Below are 13,104 nucleotides of genomic sequence, written 5' to 3'. Positions count from 1 at the left end.
AGAAAAACCCTCATGTGACTCTGTTGGCAGAAAAATAGAAAAATGACAGCTTTGAAAATATGGTGATGCAAAAAAATTATTTTTTGTAAAAAAAAATTTAGTGTGTGACAGTAAAAATAAAAATGTTATAGTTCTCAGAATATGGTGGCAGAAAAAGGTTATTTTATAAAAAAGCATTTTTCATTTTTAGCATCTGATAGCAGCAAAACATAAAAAAATTATAAAAATCTAGTACCGCTGTAGTCGTACCGACCCTAAGAATAAAGATGTGTTTTCACAGAATGGTGTAAAAAAAAAAATAAAAGCACTTCTTGACCTGCTGCTGATATTTTCATTCTGCCTCACAAAGGCTTGGCTCACATTTATCCTGCCCTCTACACTGAGCGCTTACACCGGGGTTTCCGTGTAAATCTCTGAAATTCAGATGAAACGCCCAATGAAAGATTCCCTGTAATGAGGCAGATGGAGTCATTTTGCACTCAATCTGGACTTTGACCTATTGCTTTTTTGGAACGTATAAAAGCGCGGTCGAACACAGTTTTGTACATCACTGTAAAGACAAACACCACTGTCCAGACATGGTTCACAGTAACTTTGCTTGCATCATTATAGTGAATGGATCTGTCGGGGTTCTATCTGAATCACGTTTTTCAAAGATATAGATGAAAACCCCAATGTAAGTGCTCAGCATAGAGCACTGGATAAATGTGAATTGAGCATTAAAAGTGATCCAAAATATTATGTGCCCCAGAAGGCAACCAAGAAAAGCTTAAACTCAACCCAGAAAAAAGAAGTCCATGCTTGGGTCCGTCATCTGTTAAAGGAAATATGAGTGGTGTCCACATTATTGGTAGTACAAAGGCTCTGGAAAAGTATCATGGCTCCCCAAAAGAAATATAGCTAAATCTGCACTCCCAAATCCAAATGCTCCCCTCCCTTCTGATCCCCACAGTGTGCCTAAAGAGCAGTTAGCGTCTACATGTTTGTCATTACTGTAGTGAGGAGAGCCCACTTAATTTACAGGGTGTATGTCTCCAGAAGCAAGAGCTGGGCACAATGTACAAATGTACGCACACTACAACGTACCGGGCACTACAATTTATTGGGCACTACAATGGCATATTTACATTTTCACTCTGCAACGTCCACTACATGTTTGTTTCTGAAAACCACGCATGGAGTCAAAATTGTTAGCCTCTTAATGACCGGAGCATTTTCCGTTTTCGTTTTCTGCTCTTGTTCTGAGAGCCATAACTTTTTTAATTTTTGGTCGATATGGCCGTGTGAGGGCTTATTTTTTGCGGGACGAGTTGTACTTTTGAACAACATCACTGGTTTTACCATATCGTGTGCTGGAAAACAGGAAAAAATCCAAGTGCAAAAAAAAGTGCAATTCCAAAGTTTTTTTTTGTTTTTATTTTTACTACGTTCACTGAATGCTAAAACTGACCTGCCATTATTATTCTCCAGGTCATTACGAGTTTGTAGACACCAAACATGTATAGGCTCTTTTTTATATAAGTGTTGAACAAAAAATCCAAAGTTTGCTAAAAAAAAAAAAAATGGCACCATTTTTCGAGACCCGTAGTGTCTCCATTTTTTGGGATCTGAGGGCTGACATTTTTATTGATACCATTTTGGGGTCGATCCGATGTTTTGATCACCCATTATTGCATTTTATTGCAATGCTGCGGCGACCAAAAAAACATAGTTCTGGCGTTTGGAATTTTTTTCTTGCTACACCGTTTACTGTTCGGATTAATTCTTCTTTTATATTGATAGATCAGGCGATTCTGAATGCGGCAATACCAAATATGTGTGTTTTTTCATTGTTTTATTTTGAATGGGGCGAAAGGGGAGTGATTTAAACTTTTATATATTTTTTTTAATTATTTTAAAAACTTTTTTTTTTACTTTCTGCTTGCTTCAGTGGTCTCCATAGGAGACTAGAAGCAGCACTTATCTGATCGTTTCTGTTACACACAGGCGATGATCAGATCGCCTGTATGTAGCATATTTGCTTACTTGCCACTGGGCGGCGCTCATAGCAATCTGGCCATGATAACCACAGGAGTCTGCTGCAGACCTCGGGTTGTCATGCCAGCCCATCGGTGACCCGTGATCATGTGACGTGGTCACCGATGGGCGGGGTAAGTGACGCGCTTCCGGCGCGGCGCTGTTAAATGCCGCGGTCAGAGATTGACAGCGACATTTAACCAGTTAACAGCAGCGGGTGGATCGCAGTTCCACCTTTGGCTGTTGCGGGCACATGTCAGCTGTATAAATCAGCTGACATGTGCCCGGGTTAGTGCAGGCTCACCGCCGGAGCCGCGCTGAATCGGAGGTTACGACGTGGTGCGTACTATTACGTATCACGTCGTAAAGGGGTGTTATACACCTGTAGATGAATTCCCAAAGGAGTAAAATTTCCAAAATGTTGTCACTTGAGGGGTTTCTACTGTACTACCACTTAAGAGTTCTGTAAATGGAGTCTGCAAACTATTGCAGGAAAATCTGCAAGCCATTCCCTACCATGCCCTGTTATGTGGCTAACCAGCATTTCACAGCCACATATGTGGTATTGCCATGTTCAGGAGATATTGTGTAACAAACTAGGGGGCCATTTTTATCTATTTCCCTTGTGAAATGAAAAATATGGGGCTAAAACAATATTTCAGTGGAAACAATTTAATTATCTTTTCTTCACCGCCTAATGGTATAAAAATCTGTAAAACACCTGTGGTACACCCCTACATGAATTCATTGAAGGGTGTAGTTTGTAAAATGGGGTCACTTATGGGAAGGTTCTACTGTTCTGGCACCTTAGAGTTCTGACAAAGTGACATTTACAAACCAACAAAATCTGCTCTTCAATATGGTGTTCATTCCCTTCTCAGCTTTGAATTGTGGCTGAAAAGTAGTTTCCAACCACATATGGGGTATTGGCATACTCAGGAATAATTGTTTAACAAATTATGTGGTCCGGTTTCTCCTATTAGCCCTTTGAAAATTAAAAACTTGGGACTAAAACATTTTAGTGGACAAATTTTTTTTTTTAATTTCCACAGCCCAATGCTACACATTTCCATGAATCACCTGTGTGTTTAACCCCTTTACCCCAGAAGGCTGTTTGCACGTTAATGACCAGGCCAATTTTTACTTTTCTGACCTGTGTCATTTTATGAGGTAATAACTCTGGAACACTTCAACATATCCCACTGATTCTTAGATTATTTTTGTGACATATTGTACCTCATGATAGTGGTAAAATTTATTTGATATGACTGACATTTATTTGTGAAAAAATCAGAAATTTGGTAAAAATTGTGAAAATTTCATGCCCTTATATCAGATATGTCACACAAAATAGTTAATAAATAACATTTCCCACATTTCTACTTTACATCGGCACAATTTTGTAACCAACAGGTTTTTTTAACATTTTTTTTTTTAGGAAGTTAAAAGGGTTAAAAGTTGACCAGCGATTTCTAATTTTTCCAACAAAATTCACAAAACCATTTTTTAGAGACCACATCACATTTGAAGTGACTTTGAGGGGCCTTTATGACAGAAAATACCCAAAAGTGACACCATTCTAAAAACTGCACCCCTCAAGGTGCTCAAAACCACATTCAAGAAGTTTATTAACCCTTCAGGTGCTTCATAGGAATTTTTGGAAGGTGGAAGAAAACAATGAATATTTAACTTTTTTTCACAAAAATTTTACTTTAGACCTACATTTTTTTTTATTTGCGTAACAGGAAAAATAGGCCCCAAAATTTGTTGTGCAATTTCTCCTGAGATCTTATCTAGATGTGTGGTGAGCACCTTGAGCCCCCAAGTGCTTCACAGAAGTTTATTACATTGAGCCGTAAAAATAAAATTTTTACATTTTTTCCACAAAAATGTTTTTCAGCCTCAAATTTTGTGTTTTCAAAAGGGTAACAGGAGAAATTGCACAATACTTTTTGCAATTTCTCCTTAGTAAACCGATACCCCATATGTGGGGGAAAACCACTGTTTGGGCACATGGCAGGGCTCGGAAGGGAAGGAGCACCATTTAACTTTTTGAATGTAAAATTTGCTTGAATAATTAGCAGACGCCATGTCCCATCTGGGGATCCCCTGATGTGCCCAAACAGTGGAAACCCCCCACAAATTACACCATTTTGGAAACTAGACCCCTCAGGGAACTTATCTAGATGTGTGGTGAGCACCTTGAACCCCCAAGTGCTTTTTATTTTTAAAGGAGTAACAGGAGAAAATGGACCCCAAAATTTGTCAAACAATTTCTCCTAAGCATGCAAATACCCATTAGGTGGGGGAAAACTATTGTTTGGGCGCACTGCAGGGCTCGGAAACGAAACAGTGTAATTTTGGAACGCAGACTTCGATGGAATGGTCTGTGGGTGTCATATCACGTTTGGAGAGCCCCTGATGTGCCTAAACAGTTGAACACCCCCACAAGTGACCCCATTTTGTAAACTAGACCCCTCAAGGAATTTATTTAGATGTGTGGTGAGAAACTTGAAGACACAGGTGCTTCACAGAATCTTACAACGTGGATCTGTAAAAATGAAAAAATATATTTTTCCCACAATAATGTTGTTTTAGCCTCCAATATTTTAATTTTCACAAGGATAGCATGAGAAAATGGACCCCAAAATTTGTTGTGCAATTTCTCCTGAGTACGCCGATAACCCATATGTGGTCAAAAACTACTTTTAAGGCACAGTGCAAATATCAGAAAGGAAGAAGCGCCATATTGGAGTTCTAAATTTTGCTGGGCTGGTTTGATGGTGCCATGTCACATTGGCAGAGCCCTTAGGGTGCCAGAACAGCAGAACTCCCCATAAGAGACCCATTTTAGAAACTACACATCTCAATGAATTAATCTAGGGGTGCAGTGAGCATGTTAACACCACATGTGCCTCACAGAATTTGACACCATTGGGCGGTGAATAATATATACATTTTTACCACCAAAGTTTTGTGGTAGCCTCAGATTGTACATTCTCACACTGGGAAATGGGTAAAAATGGCACCAAAATTTGTCATACAATTTTTGCTGAATCTAGAAATACCCCATATGTGGCTGTACAGTACTGCTTAGCCACACGGTGAGACTCGGGGGGTACGGAGCGCTATTTGCCTCCTGGCGCACAGATTTTCCTAGAATGGTACGTAGACTCTATATACTGTACAGAGACCCTAAGTTCTAGAAGAGCAGAATCCCTCACCATTTTGTAAATTATACCCCTTTGGAAATTTATCTACAGGTGTGTTGAGGATTTTAACTACATGGGTGTTTTCCAGAAACAAGCAGCAACGGATGTGGCTGAGTGAAAATTGCAAACTGCCGTTGTAGTGACCAGTATGTTGTGCCCAGCTCGTGCTTCTGGAGACATGCACCCATAAATTAGGCAGGCTTTCATCGCTACAGAAATGCCAAACATGTGGACGCTAACTGCGGTTTATGTACACTGTGGGGATCAAAAGGGAAGTTTGTCTTTTTTTTTAAAACTTCGTTTTTATCGAAAATAATGCTTTTATACATTGATAAATGCGAATGTGGCTTGAAATATACATGACAAGGTTGTTATAAGATGGTAAATAGCAGAATGTACATTCCAAGCATAGTTACATAAAGTAAAAAAAAAACAAGAACTAGGGGGGGAGGGGGGTGGGGAAGAGAATGCCCAAAACAGGTACTTTCCTTACATATAGATCATCCAACAGGGGTGTATTACCTTATACTCTCTTTGAAAGTTGTGCGGGACCCATCGTCACTAAAACAGACCTCTGACACCTAGATGTATCTCCACACTGCGGCTCTATCTAGCACATTTCGGAGGTTTGTCATTTGTACTTGTGAGCACAGAATTTTCTAAATTTCTTTTGGCGGGCAAAGGCCATTTTGCTTTTCCAGAGCCTTTGTGCTACTAGTAACGTGGAAATCCCCTATATTTCCATTAACAGATGACGGACCTGAGTGGGGACTTGCTTTTCTATGGATTGAGTCAAAGCTTTTATTGTGATCCAAAATGTTGTGTAAAATGTTCCCATTTTTACTGTGCTCTACGCTGAGCACTGATATCGGGGCTTCCATTTAAATCTGTGACGTAATTCAGATGAAACCCACGAGGGATCCATTCAGTATAATGTGGCAGCAGAGTTACTCTGGACTCCGTCTGGCCTCTGTTTATTGGTGTCCTTTTTTTCAGAGATTCACAAAACTGTGGCACTTTTATGCATGCCTAATAAAAAGACGGACACAGTGGGATCAAAGGCGAGACGGTGTCAACGGTGTCTCCATCTGCGTTGTTACAGGGAATCTTACACCGGGGGTTGTGTATGAATCACGTATTTCAGAGATTTACATGGAAACCCCAATGCCAGCGCAGAGCGCAGGATAAATGTGAGCCGAGCCATACTGCAATCTTTGGGAGGCAGAATGAACAAATCAACAGCAGGTGAAGCGCTCCTTATGTGGTCTAAGTGATTAGACGACTTTATTTTCAGGTTGGTGCGACTACAGCGATACCAGATTTATATCGGGGTTTTATGTTTGGCTGCTGTCACACACTAAAAAACGCTTTTCTTTTTCCAAAAACTAGTTGCATCGCCATATTTTGAGAGCTATAAGTTTTCCATATATCGGCCGACATAGTCATGTAAGCATTTAAGAGCATGTGGATGTCGTCTTCTGGATTTATTTAAAAGGGAGAAAAAAAAAGGGTATTTACCTAATTAGGATACAATCCAAACTTTGAACCCTCAACCACAACTTATCAAACTTGTGCTGTCTTTATCCTTTCCATGCTCAGATTGACTTTCATCGTAATGTATATGGACCTAAATGCCTGCCCCTATAAGCAACATTTGTCACTTATAACTCGTGGTTTTCTATTTATTCTCACACCCCTTTCAAATTTACTCTCCCAGCTCAAACCCTTTGCCTAAGTAGAGACACAAAGAATTCCAATAGTCCCATATTTTAGAGAATTTTAATGGACAACCTCTGTTTTGGTATACTATCTTTTCGAATGGGATGATAGAGTTAATCAATGCGATCCAAGATCACAATGTTGGCTGTGTATTGCCCATCCATCTCAGTGCTAACAATTTCCTGGCCAAAAATAAGGTTTCTCTCAGAAAAATCTTAATATAATGATCCCAGGCATCATCCTCCATTACCCCAAAAAGGCAAATCAGTGGATCACATGGAATTGGGATGGATACTAAAGAGGATAGTAATGAGGTAACTTCCTGCCAGAAGGACCTAATAATGGACCAGTCCCAAATTAAATGAACAAAGTCAGTATCTATGGTATGACATCGTAAACATTCTGAATTAGAGGAACGCCCCATTTGATATAGTCTGAGGGGTGCGAGGTATGACTGATGAATAATATATAGCTGAATCAACTTACAGTATTATTGACGGAAGGGGAGACAAAACTTCTTCCCATTCCTCCTCCCCCATATTTGGAATTAGAAGTCTCCACTTATTTTTTGCTGGTAAAGGGTTCCGATGTAAGCCTGTTGATAGCAAGTATGTATACAAGCTAGATAAAAGACCTTGTGGATCTTGAGATTTAAGTATTCCTATTAAGGGAAATGAGGAAATAGTTTGATTTATTTCTAGATTTTGTAAGTGAGATCTGAGCCCATTTCTAAGTTGGAGGTACCTGAAGAATTGAGATCTTGGAATTCTAAATTTATTTTGCACCTGTTCAAATTACATCAATATAGACCTTTCATAAATATCTCTTAACAAATAGACCCCACTAGCTATCCAAAAGGGGGCAGATGGATGTTCCACTAATGTCGCAAAATACGTATTCCCCCATATAGGCATTTCAGCTATAACATGGGTAAAGTCAATTCTTTTCTTTGCCTGTTTCCTTACCGTTCTCGCCAATCTATGTAGGGGTAACAACTTAATGGCAGTAGATTTATTCAATTCTAAGAAACCCAATAAACAACCTGTGCCTAAAGCGTGTGCCAAGTGGTTCTCAGAATTCGGTAACTGGGAGTCAGGCATACAACTACGGATCGCTTTTAGTTGACCTGCTAAATAATATAGATGGAAGTCAGGCAGAGCTGATCCTCCCATATCTTTAGACCTTTGAAGGGTAGATAACCTGAGTTTAGGTCTGGAGGTCCCCCAAATAAATGTGGACATCAAAGAGTTAAGAGATGTTAAGAATTTTTAGGGACCGGTACTGCACTATGTTGTAATATATAGTTAAATTTAGGGAGTAAGATCATCTTAATTAAGTTAATCCTTCCTGACACTGATAGCGGTAATCTCCCCCACAAGGAAAATTTACATTTAGCGTATTCTAGTAAAGTGAGAGTATTACTCGAGAGGTCCTCTCTATCATTTCTAACAATCATAATTCCCAAGTATTTTAAACATGACACTACAGGTAAAGGGGATAACGTTCCCAAATCAGCATTCGGCGCAGGCGACAGAGACATAAGAGAAGACTTATCCCAATTTATAAAGAGACCCGAATATTCACTAAATTTATCAACAGTAGATATAACATATGGGAGAGTATCTTTAACCTTGTCCATAAAAATTATCATGTCATCTACATATAAACTATAAACCAATTTTATCAGTTCTGTCTGCAATTGTAATTCCACTGATATCCTCAGATGATCATATTCTTATTGCTAATGCTTCAATTGCCAGAGCGAATAGAGCCAGAGGCAAAGGGCATCCCTGACGGGTTCCCCTTTCCAATGAAAAAGATGTGGAGGATATATTATTTATCACCATCTTAGCTTTGGGGGCCGCGTACAATATTTGAATCCAGGCCCGAAATTTAGGGCCAAAACCAAATTTCTCTAGGCAAGCAAATAAAAACGGCCACTCCAGCGAGTCAAAAGCCTTGGCCGCATCCAGTGAAGCCAAGGCCCAATCATTTCCCGGTATCAGAGAGCTATATTGAGTTATTGATTGTACCCTTCTAATGTTAATAGAAGTATTTTTTCCTGGCATAAAGCCTGTATGGTCTGGGTGGACAACCGATAGTATCACCTTATTAAGTCTCATGGCTAGAATTTTTGTAAGAATTTTGTAATCCACATTTAATAGTGAAATAGGGCGATATGATCCACACTCCAGAGGATCTTTCCCCTCCTTTTTTAGGACAATAATATTGGCATCATAAAAGGATTCAGGCAAGGAACCACTTTGCATCGCCTCTGAGAAAGTCTCTAAAAGGTGCTGCATCAAGCCCTTTTGGTATCTATGGTAGAGTTCTAGCGGTAGGCCATCAGGGCCCGAAGCTTTACCCAAAGCCATATCTGCCAGGGCCTCATTTATTTCCTCTAAAGTGATATCTGCATCTAAAAGGGATTGTTGTGTGACACTTAATTTGGGAAAATAAAGATCTGCCAAATAAGAGAGATATTCTAATTTATTATGGGCATTTGGGATTTATATAATAATTTATAAAAGTTATGAAAGCCACTTAGAATATAGTCTGCCGCAGTGACTATCTGGCCCCCTAATGTTCGAAACCTAAGAGTAGCACTAGAGTCTTTATGTTTGCAGACCATAAAGGCCAACAACTTACTTAATTGGTTCCCCAATTCAAAATATGATCGTCTAGTGAAGAATAGTTTACGTTTAGATTTAGTGTCAACGTTTTGTGTATACAATCTATATGAGTGTAGCCAGTTTACTCTATTCTCATCAGACGGGTCTGAAACATAAGACTGTTCAGTTTCCTTTAACCTATGTTCAAACTCGGTATCAACCTGTGCAGTCTTTCTCTTGATGTAAGAAATAGTGGAGGAGAGGCATCGTCTAAGGTATGCCTTCAATGTATCCCAAAAAATCTTAGTGTTCCTTGGCAACGGATGTACTTCCACGAAACAGTCTATTTGATCCGGTATTCTATCATCAGGACCAATTAATTTTAACCAAAAGGGATTAAGTTTCCACGTGGGTCTGTCTCATACCTGGTCAAATTTAAGTGTTAGTACAGGTATCACCGGACTATGGTCTGTGATCCCTCTTACCCCATGTTCAATGCTATCTACCCAAGTTGCTGTATTACTAGAACTGAAAATATAATCTAATCGTAGATTTGGTTGAGGAGTGACATGTGTATTCTTTAGTTCCGGGGTGATGTAATCTCCACAAGTCTATCTAACCAATACTCTCCATATAAGTTGAAAACAAATTAGGAGATGGTGTTATTGTCGTTCTGGTGTTGTCACCAATTCTCAATCTATCTAAATTTTCGTCCATAATCAGGTTGAAATCCCCCATACTCAAGACCTGAGCATCCGGGTGATTTAGTGCAAAGCTTACTGCCTTTTGGACAATAATTAGATTAGCAGGAGGTGGGTTATATATACATAGTATTACATACTCTCTGGAGTCAATTATAGCATTTATAAAAACAAATCTTCCCTCTGAATCTCTGCGGGCCTCCCTAACCTCCCAACTAATGGCCTTGTGGATTAAAAACGAAACTCCTCTTGAATAGTAAGAGTGTATCGACCATTGCACCCAGGGTTTATTTAGCCACCTAGCTGAATCTCTAGTGAGGTGTGTTTCGACTAAAGCCAGGATATGTGGCTGGTAATTTTTGATTTGCGAGAATACTTTAACCCTCTTCTTAGGGGATTTAAGACCTCTTATATTCCATGACATACATTTCAGATGCGACGCCATTTACCTAATATAAGAAGATGGGAATAAATATGAGGGGTAGAAACAAAAGGCCTTTACACTATTACTGCTCATATTCATTATTTCCCATTTGACGTATAGAATCATTTCCACCCAATTTATATATTTGTGGGGCTCACCAGGTTGATCTATCGCCCCTATAGGTCCCAACAAATTATATTGCATGGAGACAAAGCAAACAGGACTGAGCACTTTGACAGCATTCAACTTGTAAACAACAACCCTAGACACAACCAAAACAAAAAGTAAACTTAAACTTTTCTTATGACGCTTCCTTTCAGGGAATACCTTCACTGATCCCAGTGTGAGGTATTATGTTGTCTTTGACGATGCAAAGTCTGAACTCCCGCATATGAAAAAGGTGTATCAAATCACATCAAACCCAATATTCAATATAGGAATGGCAGCCCAAAGGGTGTCGGTCACCCTTTTCCAGGCTCTGGGTGCAATTGGGGCCACTCCAACGCTTCCTCCGGGGTAGCAAAGAAAGTAGTAGAGTTTCCAGAAACAATTCGGAGACGAGCAGGATAAACCATTGCATAATCCCTTTGTCTTTAAGTTTCTTCTTTACATCCATAAACTGGGTTCTCTGTTTTTTGTAGTTCCACAGAAAAATCAGGGAAAATAGAAATTGTAGAATTGTTATATTTAATAGAGCCTTTATGTCTTGCTAATCTCAGGACAGTATCTCTGTCCTGTCCTTAGAATTCAACAGTCTAGCAAGAAGGGGTCTAGGAGGGGCCCCAGGAGGGGTGGGGGTTTGCTGGAACTCCGTGGGCCCTTTCCACAGCAACGACCGGGGAGTATTCATCTCCTAGGGTAGATTTAAGCCAATTTTCCAAATAGATTTCAGGATGCTGACCCTCTGTTAGTTCTGGTAGACCAATAATTCGTATATTATTTCTTTGCATTCGATTTTCTTGGTCATCAGCTTTTTGGCACCAGGCGTTTATGGATCCAGCCACTTTGGTCAACTTATTAACAATAGGTGGCAGTTTATCTTCCAGTTCTGATACCCTTGTCTCAGCCTCAGTGACACGTTTCTTCATAGTTTGCATGTCTTGGCGGAGTAGGCCCACATCTGAATGAACCTCCTCTATCCTTCCGGTCAGAGAGTTCTTGCAAGTGGATATAGCTTCTAAAAGTTGGTCAGCAACTTGCTTCAAAGTCATTTCTTCGTGTCTCTCTCCCCCTCCTCCTCATCAGATACATGCCTTTTCCTCGAGAGTTTTCCTGGGGGTCCCCTATGGCAAAGTCTTTCAATTTATCTGCTATACTAGAGTTTTTCCCTCGGCTCATTTTGTAACGTTATAGGCAGAATATATTGTATTATGTTTACTCCAGTGGGATATTATGCAGATTTATTATGTAGAGGTTAGTGTCTGGACAATGCTGCCACCTGGTGTCTTTACTGCAGCGGTGCCTCAGTAATATCTTTTATAAATTATATGCCGGTTTCAGTAGAAAACCTTTAAGTTCCAATAATAAAAGTTGAAGGAAATAGTGGCTTCTGATTGCTTTGTATATTGTTTAAGTCACTCTGTGTCCCATATATAAATGCAAGGAACTAAATATAGGCTGAGTGTCTCATGCCCCAGGGCTTATGCTTCCCCTTGCAGAGTTAGGATGTGGCTGCTGTGTTTCCCTCCTTCAGATATTCCAATAGCCCCTAGACAGGCAGCGGGACTGGGTTGTCCGGTACACTAACCGCTGCACCTCTCCAGAAGTCCGTCGCTCCTCAGGCCTTTCAGAGGGAGACAGACTGCCAGCATATATTTTCAGTGGCGCCTGTGAGCTGCGCCATGTGCAGAGCCCTCAAGATGGCCGCCGCTCCTCAGAGAGTTTACTCTGCCGATGTCCACAGAGTGCACCGGACCGGAGCCCTCCCCGTAGCAGCTCCTCAGAAGGCCAGCCGCTCCCCGCTTCTTCGGAGCTGTGCTGCAGGGCATAGAAATGAAAATCAGGGTTCGGTGAGTATAGGATTATGAGCCAGACAGCGGGAGATCAGATTTCTTGCGTCCTCTCAGCTCCTCAGCATCGCCACGCTCCCCCACTGCTTTCTATTTTGATTTTTGGGAGGTAGAATAAACTAAAACCAACAATTCAGGAATACATTTACAACGCAATCTTTTTGATCGCATTTTATTCCACTTTTTTTATTCCACTTTTTGCAATCTGTCTGAAGAAAGTTCTTTCGACCGAATCGTCACTGTTTCTGGTTTGCTTTGCTAATAAATAAAATTCTTTAAACCACCATTAAGTTCAAGATGCTCACCACATCCTTATATGAATTCTATATAGAGCGTAGTTTCCAAAATGGTGTCCCTTTTTTTGTTTTTCTGTTTTGGCATCTTCGAGGCTCTGCAAATGTGACATGGCAT

General features: G+C 40.1%; 1 protein-coding gene across 1 annotated transcript in view; it reads right to left on the bottom strand.

Annotated features, from left to right (window-relative positions):
* Positions 1-13,104, bottom strand: part of LOC141271462 (uncharacterized) — an 89,154-nt gene that overhangs the window by 60,529 nt on the left and 15,521 nt on the right. Inside the window, 3 exon segments of the mRNA XM_073681533.1 lie at positions 8,337-8,577; positions 9,056-9,411; positions 11,586-11,824. Coding sequence (XP_073537634.1) covers positions 8,337-8,577; positions 9,056-9,411; positions 11,586-11,824 — 836 coding nt within the window.

Source organism: Phyllobates terribilis, unplaced genomic scaffold (assembly GCF_046119375.1).
Source record: "Phyllobates terribilis strain yellow unplaced genomic scaffold, ASM4611937v1 Scaffold_5__5_contigs__length_657084704, whole genome shotgun sequence".
In the NCBI taxonomy this organism is placed as follows: Eukaryota; Metazoa; Chordata; class Amphibia; order Anura; family Dendrobatidae; genus Phyllobates; species Phyllobates terribilis.
This window is presented reverse-complemented; position numbering and strand designations above follow the sequence as displayed.